At 44.0% G+C, this 27,235-nt stretch overlaps 1 protein-coding gene across 1 annotated transcript in view; it reads right to left on the bottom strand.

The window, feature by feature from the left end:
- Positions 1 to 27,235, bottom strand: part of STAB1 (stabilin 1) — a 426,801-nt gene that overhangs the window by 185,122 nt on the left and 214,444 nt on the right. Inside the window, exons 37-40 of the mRNA XM_063426973.1 lie at positions 26,818 to 26,910; positions 26,539 to 26,734; positions 15,561 to 15,656; positions 13,379 to 13,424 (exon numbers count right to left, since the gene is read on the bottom strand). Coding sequence (XP_063283043.1) covers positions 13,379 to 13,424; positions 15,561 to 15,656; positions 26,539 to 26,734; positions 26,818 to 26,910 — 431 coding nt within the window. The remainder of the gene's footprint in view (positions 1 to 13,378; positions 13,425 to 15,560; positions 15,657 to 26,538; positions 26,735 to 26,817; positions 26,911 to 27,235) is intronic.

The raw sequence follows: 27,235 nt of genomic DNA, 5'->3' as shown, positions 1-27,235 counted from the left end.
AAATAGCCACTGAGCCAGAGGAACCAAGTACTGTGATCTGATGAAGATACTCTGTGCTCCTTGGCTGCAATAACCACATATATGTTTGGAAATACAAAAGAGAAGCATTTAAAGAAAAAAGAACCGTATCTACAGTTAGGCATATATGTAGATCTATTATGCCTTGGGGTTTTATGTGTAACACTGGTGCAGGAATTAAAAGGTAGAAGGAATGCTGAATTCTACTACTTATCAAAATTAGGGAAGATGATCCCACAGTCAGGGAATAAACTGAAGCTGGAAACAGGTTTGATATTTCAACATGACAGCAATCCAAAGTATACGTCAAACTCCACCATGAATTACTTCAATGGCCTTTTCCCCAGACTTGAATATTGTTTAAAATCTTTGGGTTGGTCACAAACATATAGTGTACTGAAGATTACCTAATAATATTGTCATAGGTGTTTTTTTCTTTTTTTTATTAGAAGGCAAATATTAATTAAATATACACAAATAATATTTATTTTTATTCACCAAAAAACATAGTTTTAATAACGTTTTTAAATTAAAAGTTAAAAATGAGTAGAAGATATAAATCTTTGTTCAAAGAGTTGAAAAAAAAAAAAAACATTATTTATTCCTATATGCTATTTTAAATCTAAAATATCCACTTGTTGAACTTATAATATCACAATGTGATCGGGCCACTCCATCCTGCTGTTTTGCCTCCACAGCTCCTTTCTCCTTATGTCATTTGTTGGAAAAGGACTTAACTAAAATGCAACTGCTGCCTGGGACTGTAACTCCCACTACATTACGGTAGGCTGAGACATGAATGTCACAGAGCTACACTGATATCACAGGGTGTTACAAGGTGTGATTGCTTTCCAATACAGCTACAATGCATGGTGTCAGTTAATAGTAATAATCACTTGCGGAAGTAGAGAGGGCCCTGGTGCAAGAATTAACATTGCTTTGACAGCTGGGGACCCACCACTTGCACATCCTTGCAGGGTTGTGTTTAGCAGAGCAAAGTATGCATGTATATACCCCATTCTTGGCATGTCCCACTCTAGTATGCTAAAAGAAACATAGAAACATAGAATGTGACGGCAGATAATAACCATTTGGCCCATCCAGTCTGCCCAATTCTCCCAACTCCCTGGTTTTTCACCCTCCCTGTCACAGGTGCCTCATTGAAAGGCCCTATTTAACCTTGGCCTGCAGAAAATCCCAGGATGAAGCATTTCCCAAGTAAGTGGCTTAATCTCATAAGAGCAGGCATTAGGCTGCTACAGTAGGACCTGCTAAGAATAGTGTACATTGAAATTGTACAGGCATATGCAATGTGTGATCATATACAGTAACTAAACCCCCATAATTTTTTTGCCTAGGCGGGGTGTTTTTTTTTTTAATTCTTTATTTTTGTTGTGCACGTTATACATAGCAATGACATACGCCACAACAGCGTGTCTGAGAATGTACTTAAATTGAACAGTGGCATGAGGAATCTCACAGTTTTATATAATTATAACAATCATCAGATTGGCTAAACAGTGAAGTCATGGGGCGTGGTCTGGATGCCGACCGTGATGGCCGCATAGTTCCAGGGCTCCACAAAATCCACTCTCAATCTAGCACCAGCCACGAGCATCGAGACTCAGTTTGCAGCTGAACATACTCAACAATGCCAGGCACATACTCTGGAGCGAAGCAGAGCACCAAAAAAAAAAAGGGGACAGGAGAGAAACCGGCAAAACGGTGGCCGAAATGCTGACAACACCGCGAGGCAGACAGGCTACTCAAGATGGACGCCAGCGCAGCCCTCACGGATCCCTATCCCCAGCCTCCACAACGGGCAGTGACATACCTGAAACCCAAATCGGGGACTCCACACACATTCTAGCAAAACTGCAGGAGGTCAGAAACTTCCTAGCTAACGAAATTTCTAACAGCACCAGAGAGGTAAAGGCGGAAATCCAAGCGCTGGGCGCCTGGACGGCTGCCCTAGAGGATAAGATGGAGCAAGTCACACGTGCCCACAACTCGGTGGTGTCGCACTCCAGGATGATGGAGCAACAGATTACCGAGCTGGAGATAACAGTAGAGGACCTCGCCAACTGCTCTAGGCGCAACAACGTGCGGCTCCCAGGTCTCCCTGAATCACCAACCGAAGGGAACCTAGTGAGCAAAATGGAGCATTCTTTTAAGCATTTAATACCAGACCTCCCGGATGCACACTGGGCGATAGATCACGCACACAGATCACTCCGAGCCCGCAGAGCGGAGGGTCAGGCCCCAAGGGATATCATCATCCGCTTTCACTATTATTCCACAAAGGAAGCGGTGATTAAATATTAGGGATCGACCGATTATCGGTTTTACCGATATAATCGGCCGATATTCGGTATTTTCGGCAATATCGGTATCGGCCAATAGGGATACCGATATTGCCGATAATACCTCCCAGGACCGCCAGACTCATTACAAGCCCGGCGGTCCTGGGGGGGGGGCGGGCAGCAAGCGTTTACTCACCTCCCAGCAGCTCCTCCAGCTCCCCAGTGTAAATCTCGCGAGACCTGCGGGCAGCTCTGACGGCCGCGGATCTTGCGAGATTTACACTGGGGAGCTGGAGGAGCTGCTGGGAGGTGAGTAAAGGCTTGCTGCCCACCCCACTTCCCTCCTCTCCCCCAGCTAAGCCAATGCCACTGGACCACCAGGGATTAACATATCCCCCCTCCCTGGCAAGGCAACAAGCAGGGAGGGGGGACAACTAAAAATAAATTATAATAATTAAATATATAAAAAAAAAATTGCATTATATACACACACACTATGCAAACACACACTGCATTATATACACACACTGCATTATATACACACACACTATACAAACACACACTGCATTATATACACACACACTATACAAACACACACTGCATTATATACACACACACACTGCATTATATACACACACTACATTATATACACACACACTATACAAACACACACTGCATTATATACACACACACACTGCATTATATACACACACACTATACAAACACACACTGCATTATATACACACACACACTATACAAACACACACTGCATTATATACACACACACTATACAAACACACACTGCATTATATACACACACACTATACAAACACACACTGCATTATATACACACACACTATACAAACACACACTGCATTATATACACACACACTATACAAACACACACTGCATTATATATACACACACTATACAAACACGCACTGCATTATATGCACACACTATACAAACACACACTGCATTATATACACACACTATACAAACACACACTGCATTATATACACACACACTATACAAACACACACTGCATTATATGCACACACACTATACAAACACACACTGCATTATATACACACACACTGTATCCACTACACACACACTGCATCCACTACACACACACTGCACAAACACTGCATCCACTACACACACATACACAGCTCCCCTGTCTAAACACACTGCATCCACTACACGTGGCATGTATATTTTGTGCATTTACCTTTAGAAATAGTTTTTTATTTTCCAAAATGGTAAATGTACAGAATATCGGCAAATTATATCGGCTATCGGCCTGAAAGTTCACAGAATATCGGTATCGGTATCGGCTCTAAAAAATCAATATCGGTCGATCCCTGTTAAATATACCAGACACAACGAGCTGACTTACCAAAACGCTACAATCAACTTATACCAGGACTTATCACCATCCACCCTTCAACGCAGACGGAATTAGAGGCCTCTGACGCTACTTCTCCAAGAGAGAGAGATCAGATACACCTGGGGTCACCCCTTTAAATTGGTGGTATTTAAGTCTGGAGCTACCTACACCCTGTTGCCGGGAGCAGACCCGCTAAAATTTCTAAGGAGCATGCAGATAGAACCGCCGCCGGGATTTGCCCTACCCCGGGAGACCATCCCTGAACTCAACACTATACCCACGGACTGGACCGCCGTCAAAGACGCAGCAGACCGCCACGCCTAAGATCCTAGGCGGGAGCCTCACAATCCCTCACGGACTACACACCTCGCAAACCTGGACTCCGGGTTAGGTAACCAAAATGGCGGGACGACAGGGGGGTCATAGACTAGCTCCAAACACCCATAACAAAAAAATAAAAATAAAAAAATATTATAAACCCCAGATATACATACCACATCAAAACCAGCACAGACACACTCACATATCTCGGCGTCAGACTGACAACAGACCACAACACATTATTCAAGCACAACTACACACCCCTAATCACTAGGCTTAAAACCGACTTAGAAAACTGGACGGACAAACCCGTCACTGGATGGACAAACATCACAAGTCGCCTACACTCTGTAAAAATGAACCTACTACCACGACTATTGTTCCTATTCCAAGCACTCCCGACCCGAGTCACCAAGAGCGATCTAGCTGACATACAAAAGGCAGTAGATGCCTTTATTTGGCAGAGAAAGCGACCCAGAATAGCCAAGACAATACTATACAATCCCAAATGGAGAGGAGGCCTGGGAATGCCCCACCTCCACCATTACTATACCGCAGCTCAAGTAGCACAAATCGCCCACTGGCACTGCCCAATAAATCAACGCCGATGGGTTGACATAGAATCCCTCATGGCGGGAGCGAACCTCCCACAGTTCCACATCTGGACACCAATAGAACACAGAGCACTCTTACGGACAGAATGCCCAGCCATTCTAAACTCCATCAGCTTATGGGACCAAGTCGCACGGAAATTCAAACTCACGGACCTACCGTCCTCAATGACCCCTGTCCTACGCAACAGAGTATTCCCACCGGGACTTAGGGCAAGAGACTTTAAAGGCATAGAAGCCACAGGCCTACAGTGCTACACTCACTTGTATATAGACAACCAACTAGTATCCTACCAACACCTACAAACCCTTGCCCCGCTAAAAACACGCGACTTTTTCCGATACGTTCAACTGAGAGATTTCGCACAAACCAAAGAGGTTAAAACCGCAAATGCCAAACCCACTACGTTCTTTGAACGAATCTGCTTAAAAGAAAAAATGCCAGCGAAATTAATTTCACTACTATACAACCATATATGCTTAGAATCAGGAACATGGGGCACACAGACATACACAGACAAATGGGAAGCAGATCTAGGCCGAACACTAGAGGGGACAGACTGGCAAGACATTTGGGAGGCAAACGCAAAAGTGTCCATATGCACAGCCCTACAGGAACAAGCATACAAAATAATGCTGCGCTGGTACACAACCCCAGTCAAACAATGCCACATGCAACTGAGCCCCACAGACACCTGCTGGAGGCTATGCGGAGAAAAAGGTACATATATCCACATGTGGTGGCACTGCACCAGAGTTAAAGAGTATTGGGGAAAAATTGCAGATCTGACCACCAGAATCCTACAACGACGAATAACACCAGACCCTTGGGCGTGCCTACTGTCACGACCAACAGAGGGACTAGACAAACATGACCAAAGACTACTGAATATGCTTAACTTAGCGGCTCAAAGAGCATTGGCACAATACTGGATTAAGCCCGAAGTACCCCCAATCTCTCTAGTACTCTCCAAAATCAGGGACAATTATTTAATGGACAAGATGACAGCACAGGTCCGCAACACCAACAACACATTCCAAAAGGTATGGGCCCTCTGGGAACAATACGATATAGAATCAAGACGTTTTAGCACTCACTTACAGACAGATATTCACTCGTGCAATACAGGGTAATACATCTAGCTTTACCCCCAGTTTTCTTCTATTTTGTTCTTTTATTGTATATATTTTCCTGTTTACTTAAAGTAAAAGAAAAACCCACGACTTGCAAAGCAAAACAATCCACAACAATGGCTTCTGCGCAAGCCGCTTGAATGGTATCACCAATATATGTTATGCACGCTACTAACCTAACCTTCCTTTCTGTAACACCATTTGAGCAATAGCGGATGACTAGGCTTCTGCGTAAGCCAACAATAATGTCGTACTGAATGCCTGTCGATACATAAATAAAGAATTGAAAAAAAAATAAACAGTGAAGTCATTAGAATAAAGTAAAAAGGTCAACGCTTAACAGTGCTAGGCTAGGTATGCTTTTATAGTTGTCCCCATTTGTAGGCTACCAAGCTAGTGTACGATTTGTGTAGGCATTATAAGCAGGCTTATTGAGTCTTGTAGGGGAGTAACAGCATGCAGTATAAGCTTCAATGAACCACATTAGCCTACATTTAAATATGCACATTTTTGTAATTTTAGATTCTCTTTTACAATGTAGTTACAATGCTGCCTTGCATAGTGGTTTTCTTATTTACAAGAAAATACTGTAAGCAGAGTGTGGGTGGTTATTCAGGCTAGTGTTGAGGTATAGACAGGTTATATCTGTACGTTAGCTAGTCTAAATGTTCCAGCAGTGCATTGCTATGCCGGGTAAACAGGCTGGTGCAGTTTATGTAACAGGTAACAGGTACAGACGAGTTTTAAGTAGCTTATATAGTAATTCAGAGACAAGCAAGTCAGTCATACCTCTAAGTGTATCTGACTGAGCGCAGTTATAGAGAGGCCACCTAAACTGTGTTTGACTCTCGATTCACATTGAAGTTTAGAGCAGGCTGAGTGTTAAGCAATCTATTACCATTAGACCTAGTGAAACACGGAATCGTTGGTTGCAAGTGTTACTCTGGCCTAATCGGTCAATGAATTATGCTAATGAGTATGAGTATTGTTCAATGAATTATAACATAAACAACGTGAACTTATATTGCATGTAGGATCATATTTAGTGTAGTGTACTGCTAGCATTCAAAACATATTTACAAGTTGTTGCACGAAAAGAAACAGCTTTAGGCCAAATAAAGTCCTGATACCTCCTATATGCTCCATAGGAAAGACAGGTGTTAGATATCTTATCAAGATAATAGTAAGAGAGGCAGAAACGAAAAATCTAAATTATACCAATAACGATAACAGGGAGCGGCTAGGTAAGTTCGGCAAGTGCGGGTCTGTGTCCTTTGGTGTTAGGGGACTTGCAGCGTGGATAACAGAGCTGCGGAGGGTTGTTCTGCCACTTTCAGTCGATGCCCTTGCTGTGTGCTAGCCCAGGGTGTGGATGTGAGTTGAGGCTTAGGGAGTCCATGTAGCCCTGTGAGCTCTGTTGGTTGTCGGTGTGTCGGGGACTTGGGGTGATGCGGTGATCCCACAGGTGTGGTTGGTGCCGATCGGCTGCACCCTGCTTTTCCATGTGGGGCTCTGCTTCTTTCTTTCTCCGGCGTGAGCGCAGTGATGTGTGGTCTGACTGGGGCCCATGATCTGGGTACATGGGGTAAGTCTCTGCCGGAACGCTGTGTGGTGCAGCATCGACGTGTTGGGCAGACATGTTTGCGTTGGTGCCCTGCTCAGATGGTCTTTGGTGCTGGGCGATGCCTCAACCGTCGGGCTGTTTGAGGTGGGTCGCTGGGTTGCGGTCGCTTCGAGGGAGCAGGAGGCCAGGTTGGTGGGGTTTGATTCAGCTTACGTTCCAGCTTCCTCCAGAATGCTTCGAAATGGAGGTTAAGTCATGTAAGAATATCATGTTTGTCGAGTGAGTCGTCGGCACATGTCGGATCCGCCATTTTAGGTGGGCCTCCGTTTGTGGGCGACTTTCCATTTTTCAGCTTATCTGGGATAGCCACCCCAGGGTGGACCGAGATCACCCCCGCCGGTCCAGGGGGGGGGGGGGGGGGGCAGCAGGGTTGATTTGTGCGGTTAGCAGCTCAAGGGCGCCTCCGGATCAGGGGAGCGGCCGCCTCCCCTGCCCGGCGTACACTAGGCTGCGATGCCGTTCGTGGCTCCATCTGGCTCCAGTCAGGTAGCAGAGTGGCCCGCTGTGTGCCCTTTATCGTGGGCGACCAGTGGGTGTTCGATACTGCCGGTTGTGTCGCTTGTTTGAGTTGTTTTTGGCTCGTTTTGTGGAGATTGTGCTGGAGCTCATGGAAAACACGACTCTCCGCCATGATGGATAGGCCCGCCCCCCAGGTGGGGTGTTTTTAAGTAAAACTATTACATTATGTAAAACTTTAAATTGCTGTTTAGTGAAGCGAGTGCGCTGGATCTTGTATGCTGTATCAATTGGCCCCAGCAGCACCCTATGATGTATACATGTTCAGCTTCTTGGTTTCATATACACATACAGATACACAGGCACACTGATACACAAACTGACACACATATACAAACACTGAGATACATACAGGTACACAAATACAAACACTGAGACAAATACAGATGCACAGACACAGATACTGCCACACATGCAGATGCACAGACACACAGATGCAAACATTGAAAAACTGACACACAAATACAAACACTGAGACACATACAGGTACGCAAATACAAACACTGAAACACATACAGATGCACAGACACAGATACTGCCACACATACAGATACACTCAATGACATACAGATACCAACACTGACACACATATAGATACACACAATGACACACAGATACAGACATACAGATACACACACTCATCCAGATACACAGATACAAACATTAACATACATACAGAGAGACACACACAATAACACACATACAGTTACACAGACACACAAAAACACATATACAGGTTAAAATGTTAGCCACCCTCAAGTAGGAACCTTTTGAGTGCTGGATAGTGGCTTCTGCAGGCTGGGGTTGTTGGGAGTTAGGGGTTTTGCCCTCTGCCTCCTCCATTCCCTACTATGTAGCTTGGTCTGTGTTAGCCGAGAGAAAGTGACAGGATCTCACTTCCCCCCAGTGCAGTGATATTACACGAGTCTGGTTGCGCTGCTAAAGTGCTGCAGTGCACGACTGGGCCCCTGATGGCACATGTTTATTGGATAACCCAAGTGCATGAGCCACCTGATGGGCCCCTCAGCCCTCATCAGCATGAGGTTGATTACTATTGAGGCTTGGCGTTACTTGTGGAGCACAAACCAAGAAAGTTATAGTGGTGAAATAAGTCACTTTCTTGGTTTGTGCTTCGCAAGTAACGTCAAGCCTCAATAGCAAGCCATTAATCAACTTCATGCTGACTAGTTGCATTAACAACAAAACAGCTGTCCAAGAGTGGCTCACTGGCTTTGCATCTATTCCTAATTTGTGTTTTAAAGCTGCTGTATGTAGCAAACACAAACTCCAAGAAATCCATGTTTAAAATGGAATAATAAGGCAAAAAGGTAATTCTTCAAAAAGATTTAACTCATTTGCACATGCCCATCCAGAATCCCTTGCAGTAGTAACACTGCAAATTTGAGATTTATGTGGGAAAAGCGAGTCTTATGGTTAGACTGGTGTGCAGATCTGTGTATAACAATTTTTTTTTTTTTTTTTAATTCTTTATTTTTGTGGTGCAAATAGTTAACATAAGCTCTTGCCATGCCCCGACATCAGGTACAAGATTGGTAAAATACATACATGAACAAGTATAAGGAAAAAGAAGGTCATTGCACACATTTTTTTAGGTTAAGTAGCTAGGTCACAGGGTAGTCAAACATGTCTAGAGTGTATAGCAAAACATAAGATGTGGTCTAAGTGAGTTATGCAGGCATGTGAGTGGGTATGTGAAAATGAGGTTTAAAGCAAGCTGGTAAGACATGACTGCTGAATGTTGAAAAAGGAAAATAATAAACAGGTACATTATTAGGCAAGCATATGTGTCAGTGTGAGATTAGAGTAATAGACTATCTGAACACATGCCTAGTGGGTGCAATAAGAAATTATAAAAACATAGGATTACAAAAATAAAAGCACACTGGCTACATGCATACAAATGCTGCTGGGTATATGAACATAATGCTTGCCGCAAAAACCCCTTCATGGCATTCTACGGAGCTACACAAATTTATGAGATTTAAATAAACTTAACATGCCATAAACTGTCTCAGGTATTAAGGTAAAATATAGGTAGAGACAAATAGACATGCAAGCAGGATGCAATTTGTACAGTTAAAGGACCACTCGAGGCACCCAGACCACTTCAGCTTAATGAAGTGGTCTGGGTGCCAGGTCCAGCTAGGGTTAAGTAATTGTTTTATAAACATAGCAGTTTCAGAGAAACTGCTATGTTTATCAATTAGTTAAGCCTTCCCCTATTTCCTCTAGTGGCTGTCTCACTGACAGCCGCTAGAGGCGCTTGCGTGATTCTCACTGTGAAAATCACAGTGAGAGCACGCAAGAGTCCATAGGAAAGCATTATGAATGCTTTCCTATGTGACCGGCTGAATGCGCGCGCAGCTCTTGCATTCAGCCGACGGGGAGGAACGGAGGCGGAGAGGAGGAGGAGAGCTCCCCGCCCAGCACTGGAAAAAGGTAAGTTTTACCCCTTTTCCCCTTTCCAGAGCCGGGCGGGAGGGGGTCCCTGAGGGTGGGGGCACCCTCAGGGCACTCTAGTGCCAGAAAAACGAGTATGCTTTCCTGGCACTAGAGTGGTCCTTTAAGGTAGCTTAATCGGTGATATGTAAGAAACCTATATTATGATCTCTATTATCAATAATATGTGCTGTGTAAAAATAAAAGAAGGAAATAAAATTTGACTAAAATGAGGAATAAAGAAAATAAATAATAATAATAAGTAAAATAAAAATAAATTGAAATAAAAAATAATAATAATTTAAATAAAAAATAAAAAAATTAGTAAAAATTACAAAGCATGCTTTTTTAACAGAGAGAGGCCATTAGGACCTTCATGCGGTGGAGTGACTGTATCCACCCTGACTGCGGCCTAGTGCCCTAAAGAGAGTCCATGCAGTCAGCCCACACCCTTCAGTGGTTCAGCAGGGTCCCACAGATTAGACAGATTAGAGGTCTTCGTGCATCCCTTCCGTGCGCCCGAGGGTCATCCTGACTGTCTGCACAAGGAGAGTCCTGGATTCATGCTTCGCGCCAAAAGTGATGTTCCGCTGTTTGACCCAGTGATGTCGAGTAGAGTGCTCCCGAGGTTTGCGGAGTAGCCGAGGAGAGGGGACACCATCCGCACATCCTTTAGGCCTTCGATTTGGTATCCGGCCCACTGCGTGCTTTGCCGGCCCGACCTCCCGCGCATCACCTTCGTCTTGTGGTCGCTGGGGTATGTCAGCGGGTATCCGCTCTTGTGTGGCACTGTGCAATCTGTTGGCCAACTTGGCCCAGAAAGCCCCAATGATGCGATCAAGCTCCACCATGCTGTGGGATAGTTGGCTCGATGCACATGAAGCGGCCGCCTTTTAGGTGGGACTATGCACCTTTTATTTGTGCTTCCAACTCTTGCTGCAGCAGGTCCCAAGGTAGATTTGTGCCGGGATAACCCTCACCGGCAGGGGGGAGGAATAATGGGGGTCAACCGCCAAGATTCTGCTTCCAGGTAGGTCGGAGACCGCGAGATCGGCCGTTTCTCAACGCCTCCACCACTGGGAAGGCCGTAGATAGGTCACTTGAATTTCCACTGCTAGTATTCCAGTGTACAAGAGGGCAATGCTGCTTTAATGAAGGACAAGAGTCTTACGGTGTTGTCACGCTTAAAAGTCAGGAGTTTAGAGTCCATAAAGTAGATTAGTTTCACGAAGCTGTGACTAAGGCCTCTGTGTTAAACCCTGCTTACTATTTGTGCCTGTTGGGACTGGTAACAGGATTAATTTGAACTTTCAAAATAGCACTTCGAACTCCCAAAGCCATTCGAAGTGCCATTCGACCACCTGGCGGTGGTCATCTTGTTTTGTCAAACGCATCCAGCAGTGTTTGGTCGTCGAGTGCATGGAACTCAAATTGGACACTCGACGGCACGAACACCACTAAAACGTTACCTTCCATTGATGTTCGGCTATTCAAACGGCGTTCGGTAAGAAGATGCCCCAGAACAAGAGACATACACAGACTATATCCACAAACAGCTTTGTTCGGTAATTCAAACGTTATTTCACACAGCCTGATTCTTTGGAACTGTTTTGGGCATGAAACCATGCGTGCGGTCGGTCAAAATGGGACACTTCCATAGACTTCCTGAACCCCTAAACTGATCTGGGTGATTTTTGGATATATTGGTCACCCAGATCAGGGCTATCAAGGGATGTAATAATTGTGGGGCTTTTATGTATTTTTGGGGTACTTTTGGGGTATTGTAAAATATGTGTTTTTTTCTGCCTGGAGATAATTGGGTTAATGCAGTATCTGAATCAATTATCTCCCAGGCAGGGAGGAGAGATTGTATGTTTGTATTGGGAGTTTCACTCTTTGTAACCTTGCTGTTATTGGTTGTTAAGTTTGTGTTACTGTCCCCAGCAAGGTCCATGTGGGCGTACATCTTGCTTGGGGACTTGCATAAAAGGCCAGTGTGGCTCCCATTAAAGAGAGATTTGTTTACCCCTTACCCCTTGGCTCATGTTTGGGGGATTGGAGAAATACATTCACTCTGGGGATTGCTATATCACAATACTCCTGTGAGTATAATCACTAGCTCTTGTAAGAGCTGTTCCTGCTACGCTCTCTGGACTAGGAGAGGTCTACCCACTGGAAGCTGGATCCTGGTCTTGGGTCCAGGTTGGGTGGAGGACGGCAAGACCCCCAACCAAGCTGCGGTGTTTCGTGGGCTTTACGGTGGTTATGGTGTTCCAGTGCAGTGCTTATGGTGCTCGCAAGTACAGGCTGTCTGTCATAGTCTATATCCCACAGGCGATGGCCCAAAACAGTTCCAGAGATTTGAGGACAACGACCGGTCTCCTTTCAGGAGTTCCTGTGCGAACACAGAGGAATGCTCCCCCTGGCATTTAGGGAGCGAATGCTCCCCATAGTCGGTAGTTCCTATTTCCCGAACGTCGTTTGTGTAATTGGTCGGGAAGTTGAATGGGCAGCGGTACCATATTTGCCCAGGTTCGCAAGACCTCGTGGCAGAAAATAGGCATTTGACGACCATGTACTGCTGCTTGTGTTCAGGAAACAAAATGGCCATGGACTGGAACACGTGCGTTCGGTTATACGAATGGCGGCCACCCACGGAAAGCACTTGAGTTAATCATCTAATTTGTGGTTAACAGCAAGGGGAAGTCGGTGTTCGGGGAGGTGTAAAAAGTGGGACCACACACCATCCATTCAGGAGACGAACAAGGGGGTAAGGACAACCGAACAAAAGGGAATGAGTCTGCTACAGGGGTTTTCGATCACTTATTCCGCATCATAACTTATTTGGTTTATTCATATTAGAGGGTTAATTATTGAAGAGATATGTAATGGTCACATATTCAGAAAGTGGAGCCCACAAACACAATACCATTTATTTAAAAAAAACACAAAATGTAATTGAAACACTAAATAGGGAGACCAGAAAATAACCACTTACTTGGCATATTCACTGCAGGTGCCATTGCATAAATCATTTTGAATATCTGTAAATGAGTAAAATATGTAATAAAACAAGTAGAATATTCGTGTAGATCTCATGTTCATCCAGTACTAGAAGGACAGAAACACTTTAAGGCAGGGGTTCCCAACCCAGTCCTCAAGTACTGCCTACCAGTCGAGGATTTAGGGATTATCCCTGCTGTGTCTAAAGTGTCTTTTTTTTTCTTTCTAAAAACTCCTTTGACACAACTGTGTAATTCCCAAATCCTGGACTGTGGGATACTATAAGCATCAAAACAACTTTAACTTAATGAAGTCACTTTAGTGCATAGATCCCTTTAGACTCACTGCTCAATTTTCTGTTTCAGTTGATGCAGCCCTAGTCACATCTTCCTAGGCAGTGACTCACACAGCCTGCATAAAGAAAAATTGTTTAAAATATCAGATGTTAACTTGCTTTAGAAGTTTTAATCTCCTGCTCTGTAACCTCAACTTTAATCACACACAGTATGCTCCAACAGGTTGTAGAAGGCTATTCAGAGAGTAGGGGATATGACATTTTCGATTATACAGACTGCAATAAGTTAAAATAGAAAATCTAGTCTGCTTTTCAGGAAGGGTTTAGGAAGGCTGCACAAGTCACATGCATGGAGGTGTAACTATGGATGTATAAACAAAGTGATTTAACTCCTAAATTGCAGAGAACTAAGCAGTGAGACTACAGCAACATTATCTACACACCAAAAGGTTAGGTCCGATTTCAGGCAGGCTGAATGCTGCCAAACTGCTCATATCTGAACCTGAATGATTCAAATCTGGGCCTGGATTTAAAAAAAAAAATCAGGTTTGTATTCCCACACTTGCCCCATATCTACTAAATCTTCATTGCGGCCCAGTTGCTTGGTCTTACCCCATGGAGAACTTTAAAATAAATAATGAGGGGTGGATAGAATAATGTCCAGTGGTAGGGGTTTATTAAAAAAATAAAATGGATGAGATATCCTAGTGTCCCCGCAACCCTCACCCATGGTCAGTTTGTACAGAATATCACCATACCTTACCCGGGCAGTGGGTATAGGTTATTTTAACTGGAGGATGGTTAACTTACTGGAGGGAATTAGGTCCTGATTATTATTAGGGCCTCTACCTGCCACAAAGGGGGCATTATCTCTTCTGTCTAAATCTTATTATTGCCTGCCTTTAGTGATGTCCCGAACTGTTCGCCGGGAACCGTTCGCTGGCGAACATAGCTTGTTCGTGGCGAACGAACATATGCGATGGTCGGTCCGCCCCCTATTTTTCATGGAGGTGGGAGGGTCTGGGAGGGAGGGTCTGCTGCTGATTGGCTGGAATGTGTCTGCTGACTGTGAGGTACAGGGTCAAAGTTTACTTAATGATGACGAATAGGGGGCGGCCCGACCATCGCATATTTTCGCCCGCCGCGTTCGCCACGAACAAGCTATGTTCGCCGGCGAACGGTTCCTGGCGAACAGTTCAGGACATCACTACCTGCCTTATAAATGTTATAATTGCATGTCCAACCCAATGGCTGCCCAGTCGCTAGATTTAACATGTAAGGAGACATGTCCCCTCCTGCGACGTAGCAGGTAAAATACAGTCTTATTGACCCCCTTACCATTTTTATTTACTTTTTTAATGGTAGAAAGTGCTGCCCTGCCATTATATAATTAACCCATGTGCTGCCGAGGGTTTTTAAACAATTTGTCAAAATAGTTGTGAAATCATCAATTTACTTCTAGATGTATTCGGTATATATTAGGTATGATTCCTATGTTTTATATTGGTTTGCATACAGATATATTCAAAATTATTTTGAATGAATGAATCAGTCAAACTAGCTGAATCCTGACCGCAATTGGCTTTAAATTGGTCATTGGTAAATTCGGTCATTTTCACAGGATTTTGTCCATTCAGACAAAATCCAGTGTTTAGCGAATAATCCTGTAAAGTGGGAATTCTCAGTAATCCAAAGTGAATTTAAACTTTTGGTACCAAATAGAAAAATTCAAACAAAGCTGATATTGTAAATGTTTCCAATTCAGATATTTTTTGCCTAAAATTTAAAATTCATTTTGACTTCTTGACATTTCATGCTTTAGTAAATAACCATACGTATGCCTTGTTGCTGTAACCGTTATAAGGGTCAAATACAAACATACCTTTTTCGCAGCTCTTTCCAATCCAGCCTTTTTCACACTGGCATTTCCCATCTCCAGTTAATCCATCATTACATCTTCCATGAACACATTCACATTCTAGATCAAAATAAGCGTTTTAAATAAGTATCATTGTTTCAAATTATGTATAAACATTTACAGAGAATGAACCCCTTAAGGACCAAACTTCTGGAATAAACGGGAATCATGACATGTCACACACGTCGTGTGTCCTTAAGGGGTTAAAGGAACACTATAGTCACCTAAATTACTTTAGCTAAATAAAGCAGTTTTGGTGTATTGATTATTCCTCTGCAATTTCACTGCTCAATTCACTGTCATTTAGGAATTAAATCACTTTGTTTCTGTTTATGCAGCCCTAGCCACACCTACCCTGGCTATGATTGACAGAGCCTGCTTGAAAAAAAAACTGGTTTCACCTTCAAACAGATGTAATTAAGTGTTCTTGCATAGCAAGACCACTTAATGTTATCTCACATATTTATTATTATTATTATTATAGCCAAATTTGCCACCCTAACTCCTCCCACAGTTTTTACACTACATAGACAAAAATTTACCAAAACGTGCAGATTGTTCCCGATCGGATTGCTATTACTTTGTGGAACGTTTTGGCGAATGGTTCACGGAATATCGTCGTTCTTGTGGCGAAATTTGTCCCATAGGAATGAATGGCAAAGCTAGAGTGGGAGCTGGCAAAAGCTGAAAAATCAGGACATGATTTCTAAACTGCCACCACTCCCTCATTTTCAGGCCCATTATATCAAAACGTTCAGCTATCCCTGCTGCCACTAAAAATGTCCACAGCTAAGCCATAGTCCTGATAGTTTTCACAATATGACCATTTGTTTGCAATTCACGCCGTCCATTGACATTCATTGAAACTCCACTCTGCAAAGCTCACATTTGAAGGGCAATTTCTAAACTGTGACTGTGCCTTCATTGTTAATACTGCAGAGACATCAAAATGTAGGTCTGGGTCTTGTGATTCTCACAATATAAAGCTCTTCGCTGTAGGATTTATAGTTTTTAAAATACGACCATTTGAAGATGGCAACCGCCAAAATACTCTGACCTGTGCCAGGCTGCAGCAGCAAGTGATGTCATAGACAGGGCCTTTTGTACACCTGCTAATGTTTTTATAAATGTATGGTTTAATGTAGCTGTGCAACAACGTTGCAATTAAATGTGCTATATAAATGATAACACTTACTCCGCCCACTCCAGTTGTAGACTACTGGTGGAGGCAAGAACACTTCACACAATTTCCCCAGAAATTGTAGCTTTTCTAGTTTACCTTAAATAATTGTATCTCAATCTCTAAATTGAACTTTAATCACATACATGAGGCTCTTGCAGGGTCTAGCAAGCTATTAACATAGCGTGGGATAAGAAAATCTTAATTAAACAGAACTTGCAATAAAGAAAGCCTAAATAGGGCTCTCTTTACAGGAAGTGTTTATGGAAGGCTGTGCAAGTCACATGCAGGGAGGTGTGACTAGGGTTCATAAACAAAGGGATTTAACTCCTAAATGGCAGAGGATTGAGCAGTGAGGCTGTAGGGGCATGTTCTATACACCAAAACTGCTTCATTAAGCTAAAGTTGTTCAGGTGACTATAGTGTCCCTTTAAGTGTGTCTTGTTTAAAATCAATATAGAATAACATGTGCTTTTATAACCCAGAAAGAAATTAACCAAGATAAAAAATAAAAGTTATTTGAAAAGAAAACATTGGCAAATAATTTGATGTCCCACTATAGATAAATGAATGTGAAGAAATAGCAGACAAACACTTTCACCTGGAGCATTTAAAAGAGTTATGCTAAACATCAAAACGGCTTTACCTTAATGGTATATAGGTCATGCCTTATTGCCTATTTATATGCCATTTAGGAGCTAACTCACTCCTTCTACACTGCCTCTGGCTTAGAATAGCACTAAGCCTACACTCACAATAACACAAACCTAGCCCTAACCTTACTCCGAATCTAACACTACTTTAGTAGTAACCCTAAGGAATACCCTTTGCTAATACCAGTACTGATATCAGTAGATGTATTTCCCAGTTAAAACTGTGGAGAGTGACAGGGAAGGGACCCCCAGGTACTGATTGACCCATGGGACTACTTGTTGTGAGCAGGGATTTAACCATGCTCACACCAAGAGTTGCAACCTGGGCGGGTGGAAAAGCTCCAGAAGGACCCCAGTCAAGTCGTGGTGACTGGGGTAGAAGCGCTTCAGGCTTCCTGGTTCCAGCTAGGAAGAAAGCGTGGTGGAGCTACCCAGCCGGGGGTACAGAGAGCTCTGTCACATCTGAGCTCTGTCACACCTATCATAAGAGGTGTGGAGTTGAACAATAGTGGTTTTGTGAGATGTCTTACTAGAGCTACTGCTCACAGAGACAGGAGACATATTTGTAATATTGTTAATCAAGCAAAGTAGAAAGTGGAATTGGATGTACTCGTCCATCTATGGACAAATGATCTGGCTTGCAAAAAAGATTTCAGAGGTAAATTAAGCTTTTTGTGTTCTTTCCAATGAAATATGGCAGGTTGATTCCACACTGTCATTGTCTGAAGTTCTGCCTGAGTATAACATTCAGAATGACAGGCAGATGCATATTAGGGACTTTAACTTGTGGCTTGTGAAATGGTGTCAGGAGCAAGGATTTGGCTTCATTTTTCATGGTAGCTCTATTTGGAATACAAATGAACTGTACAAAAAAGGTGGTTTGCATCTTTCTCAAAAGGGAACAAATGTTCTCAGCGAGCAGTTCAGAGGTTTTGCTAGGAAGTATTTAAATTAGGAGGGGGGACAAAAGGGGTGATAAAACATCAATCCAATTGACCCCAAAAACAAGGACAGAACTTAACTGTAGCAAGTGTGTTAAAAATTATAAGCTTAGAGTCATGTCTACAAATGCTCGCAGTTTTAGGCAGTGGCGTACTAAGGGTGGGTGGGAGTGGGAGGGCAGTCCGCCCCAGGTGTCACTACTTAGGGGGTGCCACTAGGGCTGGACTTAGGTGTTTGCGAGCTGAGTGGTCACACAGGGTCTCATGGCAGCAGAGGTGCCATGCGTCCGACACAGCACACAAACGCAGGGGCCTGGAAATTCAGCAGTAGAACTTTAAAGCCAGTAAGTAAGGAAAGTGGGGGTGGAGCCAAATGGGTAGTGCAGGTGTTGGTTAAGGCTGCCTCCACAACCTGCTGTTACTGCTGCTGCTCAGAGAGGAGCCGAAACTTTGTCGTCACTTCCTTGTTTCAATTAAAAAGACTACCTTATAGGAGAAACCTCAGGTGTGTCTGGATATTCTTTTTTTTTTTCATTTGATGTCTTCATGAAGTGGCCCTCCCATTCTGACGCATGCTGTATTCCCCCTTTTTTAGTGTGTGCATTTTACTCTTGTTTTTTTTTAAACAGCTGTGACTGTGTGTGTGACCAGGGCCGGCCTTAGGGGTGTGCGAGCTGTGCGGCCGCACAGGGTGCCATGGAGCAGGGGGCGCCCTGTGGCCGCACAGCTCACACATGGCAGAAGGAAAAAAAAAAAAAAATTTGCGGAGGGGGCGGAGCTTAGCGTGCGGCGGGGCTTAGTGTGCGGCGGGGGCGGGGCTTAGCGTGCGGCGGGGGTGGGGCTAAAATGCCGTCTTATTGCTGCAGGGGAAGCAGGAAGGAGTCCCTGCTTCCCCCCACAACCAGAATCCAGGAGCTGCACTGCCTGTCTGCCTCCAGAAGGAACAGAGGTAACTATGTGATTGTCTGCTTGTGTGTCTGTGTGTTTGACTGTCTGCCTGTGTGTGACTGTGTGTGTGTGACTGTCTGTGTGTCTCTGTGTGTGTGTGTGATAGCAATAGCCAGAGCTCTTATTCGTTCACCCAAAGTTCTACTTCTAGATGAAGCCACTTCTGCATTGGACAATGAAAGTGAGAAGGTAAGAACACAGAGTATAATATAAATCCCAGTGAATGGTGAAAGAGATCTATTAGAGCAAAACTGTAATGGTTCTTGTCTAGATTAACACCAAACATTCAGAGTTCCGTTTTTCATGTAGCTGAGTTGTTTTTAATTACTTAAGCAGGTGTAAACACTACAAATTCCTGTGACCCATAGCCTAAAAAAGTTTTTCAAAAACAAAAGAATACTGCTCCATTGCCAAATTGTGAGCTCTAATTAATATATTGATTGCCGTACAAATGTGTAGAGTGAGGAAATACAAAACTGTCAAGTCACTATGATGGATGCCTTTAACAGCACTCCAGATAACCAGATCTATGACAAAATGTCTTTGAAAATGGTTCTCTCAGGGAGTACAGACACTGCCAGATGGGAAGAGTGGAATAATTATGTACATTCCAGATTATCCTCATGCACAATCCCTAGTATGATACTTTAACCAATCCTACACTTCTGTTTAGCTACACAAGGACATTAGATAGGAGAAAATTTAAAAAAAGACTGCTTATCTAATTTTTGTGAAATCCTAGCATATCATAACGAAAACATGATTAGATACCTCAGACTTAAAAATTGTGTCCCTTCATATTAAAACAAATATAAATAAACGATTAAAAAGAAAATTAGGGTTCCCTGACACACCCCCCAAAAAATTTCAAGAGGCCCAACAAGGGACCTCTCCTCTTCATCCACCACCACATTGGCTATAGTGTGAAGAATAATAGAAATAAAGGCTCAAGAGATGCTAAAGATCCAGAGGACCTTACCTCATCAAATCCAATATTTTGAAAGCGGGTTAATATACAACAGTGGATAAGAGTATACTCTTTGGTTAATTGATTTCCTTGCGACTACAGTTTGTTTGTCTGTTTAGAAAAGGTTGGAATGCCTGTTCCCGTTTAGTAAAAAATTGACATCAGGCACTCCAGCAACCTTTTTTCGATTGAGTAGGTTTTTTGGGGTAAATTTTGACAACCACATGCTTTTCTTAGCTTAAATGTTGGTCATCATACATGTAATAGTTAGCATGTACAAGTGCATCCTTTGAAGAAAAAATATATTTTACACAGCAACTTCTACCATGCATTTCTGGGCCCAACTCTTTTTAACACACCCATGTATATTAAATCATCCAGACAAAACATACAACATTTTGCATTGTGGATTAAGAAAGAATAATAATGGGGTCACAAGAAATTTCAAAACTTCCCTATCCTTTCAGTTAGACTGATCTCAATTATAGAACTGCTGGCCTTTTCCAAATTGACACTGAATTTCATCTGAAATTTCCATTAGCTGTCTATGTGATTGTCTGCTTGTGTGTGTCTGTGTGACTGACTGCCTGTGTGTGTGACTGTCTGCCTGTCTGTGTGTGTGACTGTCTGTGTGTGTGACTGTCTGTGTGTGTGACTGTCTGTGTGTGACTGCCTGTGTGTGTGACTGTCTGCCTGTCTGTGTGTGTAACGGTCTGTGTGTGCGTGGCTGTCTGCCTGTGTGTGTGCGTGGCTGTCTGCCACAGTGTGTTTGGATGTCTGCATGTGTGTTTGTGTGTGACTGCCTGCCTGTGTGTGTGGCTGCCTACCTGTGTGTGTGTGTGGCGGTCTGTCTGTGTGTGTGTGTGTGTGTGTGTGTGGCTGTCTGCCTGTGTATGCTATTGACTGGGCAGACTAGATGGGCCGAATGGTTCTTATCTGCCGTCACATTCTATGTCTGTGTGTTTGTGTGTGGCTGTCTGTGTGTGACTGCCTGCATGTGTTTGTGTGTGCGCGTGTGTCAGGGTGTGTGGGAAGGGGGAAGTGGGGGGGGCGCTGTGAAGATTTTTCGCACAGGGCGCCTAAAGGCCTAAGGCCGGCCCTGTGTGTGACTGTCTGTGTGACTGACTATGACTGTGTGTAACTGTCTACCTGTGACTGTGTGGGTGACTGTCTATCTGTGACCGTATGTGTGCCTGTCTGCCTGAGACTGTGTGTGACTGTCTGCATGTCACTGTTTGTGTGACTGTCTGCATGTGACTGTTTGATGCTGCCTGTAACTGTGTAATAGTCTGCCTGTAATTGTGCATGTGACTGCCTGTTGCTGTGTGTCTGTGACTGTCTCTCTGACACTGTGTGTGTGACTGTCAGCCTGTAGCTGTGTATATGACTGTCAGCCTGTTGCTGTGTGTGTGTGATTGTCGGCCTGTAACTGTGTGTACTAGTTGAGGAAATAGCTAAAATGAGATTAAAGGGGAAGTTATCTTCATGTGTTACTTTAATCTTCCTGATGTTAACTGGAAATCCAAAATAGCTGCTTGTGCCAGGAGCACACCTATTCTAAACTACCTACTGGGGTTATCTCTATAACAAGTCATTAAGGAGCCAACTTGTAAGGAGGCCATACTAGATTTAGTGTTAACAAATGGAGATTCAGTATCAGATATTACTGTAGGTTGAAAGTTTAGGATCTAGAGATCACCATTCAGTATGATTTAATATAAGAAAAGTCACACCACACAAAAACAAAAGTTTTAGATTTTAGAAAACAGACTTATGAGACTGGAGCAGTTTAAATGAAGTCCAGGAGAAATCGAATTATTTAAAAGCAACAGAAAATTCCATTAGGCTTGTCAGTAAGAGCAGAAAAATTATGAAACCACTGATTGGGTAACTATAATTGATCAGGGTGGTGCAGTAGACATTGCTTGTCTAGATTTTAGTAAGTATTCTGACGTTGTACCACATAGAAGGCTTATCAATAAACTGAAATCTTTAAGTTTGGATTCCACTATTGTTGAATAGGTAAGGCAGTGGCTGAGTGACAGGCAACAGAGCACTGTAGTCGAAATAGTATATTCAAAGCAAGGTCTTGTTACCAGTGGGGTACCTCAGGGATCCATATTAGGACCCATTCTCTTAATATTTTTTATTAGTGATATTGCCGAAGGTCTTGATCATAAGGTATGTCTTTTTGCTGATGATACTAAGATCTGCAACAGGGTTGATGTTCCAGGAGGGATGAGCCAAAAGGCAAATGATTTAGGTAAACTAGACATTTAATGTGGATAAATGCAAGATAATGCATCTTGCGCTCAAACTCCCATTACTCCTGGGCGGCAGCAATGACCATAGTACACATCAGCCAAAATTCATATAGTAAAAACCTTGACGTGGCAGGTGGGCATATCCTCTCATGGTCATTGGAGGTAACTAAAAAGATGTGGAAAGAGCACAGGTAACTTTTTTCTTTGGTTTTTACTATATGTATTTTGGCTGATGTGTACTATGGTCATTGCTGCCGCCCTGGAGTAATGAGAGTTTGAGCGCAGGACTAGTTTCTTTGTATTTATATTCACTTTTGTATCACACAGCTAGGTTGCAATGCTGCTGCCCATCCCATGTGTTCCCTATTAAGGGTTAATAAGCATGTAGGGATGTATATAAAAAATACCCCTTTCTGTCTCATTAGATATATTTTTGCCAGAAGCTCAAGGAAGCAAGGTGAATGGTTAGAGTTAGGACCCACCTAAGAGGTCTGCCTTGACGTGGCAGGTGGGCATATCCTCTCATGGCCATTGGAGGTAACTAAAAAGCTCCATTTGTTTAAAAATACATAGGAATGTGGAAAGAGCGCAGGTAACTGTTTTTTTTTGGTTTTTACTACGGTATATGTATTTTGGCTGATGTGTACTATGGTCATTGCTGCCGCCCTGGAGTAATGAGAGTTTGAGCGCAGGACTAGTGTCTTTGTACTTCTAATATATATATATATATATATATATATATATATATATATATATATATATATATATATATATATATATATATAGGGCTGGCTCTACCTGTTAGGCGGACTAGGCCTTGGGAAGGGGCGCCGCCAGGAGCGCCGGCCCCCCTCATGCTGCAGCTGCCCGAGCGCTCCATAGTACACTTTTTGTTAGACTTGATAACCCAGCTGTAATTCCCTATCTCTATACTATAAAATAATCTACTACTTTAGAATGCACATACCCACACAGTCTATTCTACAACAAGAAAACCAGCTACTACAATTTGTTTTTTGGATGTGTTATATACACAGAATAGATTTAAATATAATAATAATTAAACAGTCCCTAATATAGAGGGTAGTAATAACAGATTAAGTGAAAATAGGTTTAGATTGTCCCAGAATAAATCTATATGTGGGATACAATTGCACATATCTATATGAAGAGTAAGTCTAGTCACACTATAATTCCATGCCCCCAGCGCAAATGCCTATACCACGGTACAGTAATTAAAGGTTAAACTCATATACCCTGTAGTGGTATATATTACAATGCCTAGATACTTTGTATGGATGGATACTACAATGTGACCTTGTTACCTACTCTTGATACATGACCTAGCCCGATCCTTATCTGCATATGATACTGTATGTACACAGTTTGCACACTTTACAGTTTGTCACTTTGATGTTTCTATGCACCTTTGTTTCACTGCACTTATATTCAGCACGTACATAGATGTACACATGCAGACTGTGGGGAGATGGGCTTTGTCTTCCTGTGTATATACGTTGGTAGGCTGGTGTAGCCTCTTTGTTTTCGTTTTGCCTCTATCGGGCGTTTGGTTTTATTCCTTGGACGTAGTCACTTAGTAACTACGCTATTTACGCAACACACATTACGTTTTTACTCCTTGGACGTAGTTACTTAGCAACTACGCTATTCAAGCTATACGCAATACGTCACACACACGATGTCACGTGGTGGTTCTCACTTCCGGGTTTCTCAGTCTACAGGCTGTCCGATCATCTGAATGGTAAGCTTAACACACGATTATGTATAAATTGTAAGTAATTTTCATTTTGCACTGTGATCTTGATAAAGACCCAGCAGGGTCGAAACGTTGATTTGTTTGTATACCACAGCGATGTATTCTTTGGAATGCAGTAAATAATTTAGCATTTTTCTTAAGACCTAGTGTGCTCCCTTCATTACTTTTCTCTCTCTCTCTCTCTATATATATATATATATATATATAGGGCTGGCTCTACCTGTTAGGCGGACTAGGCAGCCGCCTAGGGCGCCCCTTGGGAAGGGGCGCCGCCAGGAGCGCCGGCCCCCCTCATGCTGCAGCTGCCCGAGCGCTCTGTATTGAGCCTCAGGCAGCTGCAGCTTTGCCCGGGCTGGTGCGTCCATGAGGGCGCACCGCCCGGGCGAAGCATGAGGAGAGGGGCTGACAAGAGGGAAGCGCTCAGTGCTCCCTCCTGTCACTCCCTCACTGTAGCGTGGCCGAGCGCTGTATGGTCCGCGGGTACAGGGAGCATCTGTCTCCTGTACCCGGCCGGACTAACAGGAAGTGCACACTGAGTGTGCACTTCCTGTTAGTCCGGCCGGGTACAGGAAACAAAAGCTCCCTGTACCCGCGGACCATACAGAGCTCGGCCACGCTACAATAGAGGTAGGGGGAGAAAGAGAGTGGGGGGGAGGGAGGGGGGGAGAAAGAGAGTGGGGAGGAGGGAGAAAGAGAGTGGGGAGGAGGGGGGAGAAAGAGAGTGGGGAGGGAGGGGGGAGAAAGAGAGTGGGAGGGGGGAGGGAGGGAGGGAAGGAGGGGGGAGAAAGAGAGGGGGAGGGAGGGAGGGAAGGAGGGAGGGAGGGGGAGAAAGAGAGTGGGGAGGGAGGGAGGGAGGGGGGAGAAAGAGAGTGACAAGGGAGGGGGGGAAAGAGAGTGACAAGGGAGGGGGGAAGAGAGGGCAAGGGAGGGAGGGGGGAAGAGAGTGGCAAGGGAGGGAGGGGGAAAGAGAGTGACAAGGGAGGGATGGGGGGAAAGAGAGTGACAAGGGAGGGAGGGGGAGAAAGAGGAGGGGGGAAGAGAGGGCAAGGGAGGGAGGGGGGAAGAGAGTGGCAAGGGAGGGAGGGAGGGAGGGGGAAAGAGAGTGACAAGGGAGGGATGGGGAAAGAGAGTGACAAGGGAGGGAGGGGGAGAAAGAGAGTGACAAGGGAGGGAGGGGGAGAAAGTGAGTGACAAGGGAGGGAGGGGGAGAAAGGGAGGGGGGAGAAAGAGAGTGACAAGGGAGGGAGGGGGGAGAAAGAGAGTGACAAGGGAGGGGGGAAAGAGAGTGACAAGGGAGGGATGGGGCGGAAAAAGAGTGACAAGGGAGGGGGGAAAGAGAGTGACAAGGGAGGGAGGGGGGAAAGAGAGTGACAAGGGAGGGAGGGGGGAGAGAGTGACAAGGGAGGGAGGGGGGAAAGAGAGTGACAAGGGAGGGAGGGGGGAAAGAGAGTGACAAGGGAGGGAGGGGGGAAAGAGAGTGACAAGGGAGGGAGGGGGGGGAGAGAGTGACAAGGGAGGGAGGGGGAGAAAGAGAGTGACAAGGGAGGGAGGGGGAGAAAGAGAGTGACAAGGGAGGGAGGGGGAGAAAGAGAGTGACAAGGGAGGGAGGGGGAGAAAGAGAGTGACAAGGGAGGGAGGGGGGAGAAAGAGAGTGACAAGGGAGGGAGGGGGGAGAAAGAGAGTGACAAGGGAGGGAGGGGGGAGAAAGAGAGTGACAAGGGAGGGAGGGGGGAGAAAGAGAGTGACAAGGGAGGGGGGGAGAAAGAGAGTGACAAGGGAGGGAGGGGGAAAAAGAGAGTGACAAGGGAGGGAGGGGGAAAAAGAGAGTGACAAGGGAGGGAGGGGGAGAAAGAGAGTGACAAGGGAGGGAGGAGGAGAAAGAGATTGCCATCCATCACACACACACACACACACTGCAGCTTAATGTAGTGGTTCTGGTGTCTATAGCCTGTCCCTGCAGGCCTTTTAATGTAAACACGGCGGCACTACAGCACTGGCGTTAGTTAACATGGCAGATCATATGGGTGGGGCATTGTGATGTCACATGGGGGGGCGGCAAACTTTACTTTTGCCTAGGGCGGCAAAAATCCTTGCACCGGCCCTGTATATATATATATATATATATATATATACACACATATGCATACACACACACACACATACAATACATAGATACATTAAGGCAATATACACATGTAATACTTCCTGTTACCTGATTGGCAGTCTTTCCCATAACGTCCAGGCTCACAGGATTCACAGGCTGTGCCATGAAAACCTTCTTTACATATACATTCTCCATTTCCAGCGATACCACCGTGGCAGTCACCATTATTTGAACACACACTGTCTAGCCCACCAGGACACAGTAAGCACTGGGGACCATAGTATCCTTTACAGCATTCTGGCACCTAAGACAAAATATATGATATAGTACAAAACATATAGTATAACAAAATCTATCAATCTTTTGGCAGCTACTGGATATACTTACAATAGATGTATTGATGCAGTAGAATATGCATGATTGACCATTTCTTCTTTTTGCTTCCGACAAACACTTTTCTCTACCAGTTACTGGCGCTTCCTGCGCTTAATAGAAACAATATGTTACTCCATATAATTTTAGGACATCAGGACTTTAGGACTAAATTAATAATTTAAAGTGCTACTATTGAACTATAGTGTCTGACATAAAAATAATAGAAGAAATAAAAAATTACATTTCTTGTTGAGAGCTCTGCATATAAACAGGCCATTAATGCCAATGTAATAGTATACTTAGAAACATTTGTTCTTATAAAATGAGTAGCACTTATAATTTTGGAATATATTTACTAGTACAAATTGTTGCTAGGTAAACTGGCATATCTAGCCACTCGCAATAAATAGGGATGTGCATGGGCAAAAAA

This window comes from Pelobates fuscus, chromosome 7 (genome assembly GCF_036172605.1).
Source record: "Pelobates fuscus isolate aPelFus1 chromosome 7, aPelFus1.pri, whole genome shotgun sequence".
NCBI lineage: Eukaryota > Metazoa > Chordata > Amphibia > Anura > Pelobatidae > Pelobates > Pelobates fuscus.
This window is presented reverse-complemented; position numbering and strand designations above follow the sequence as displayed.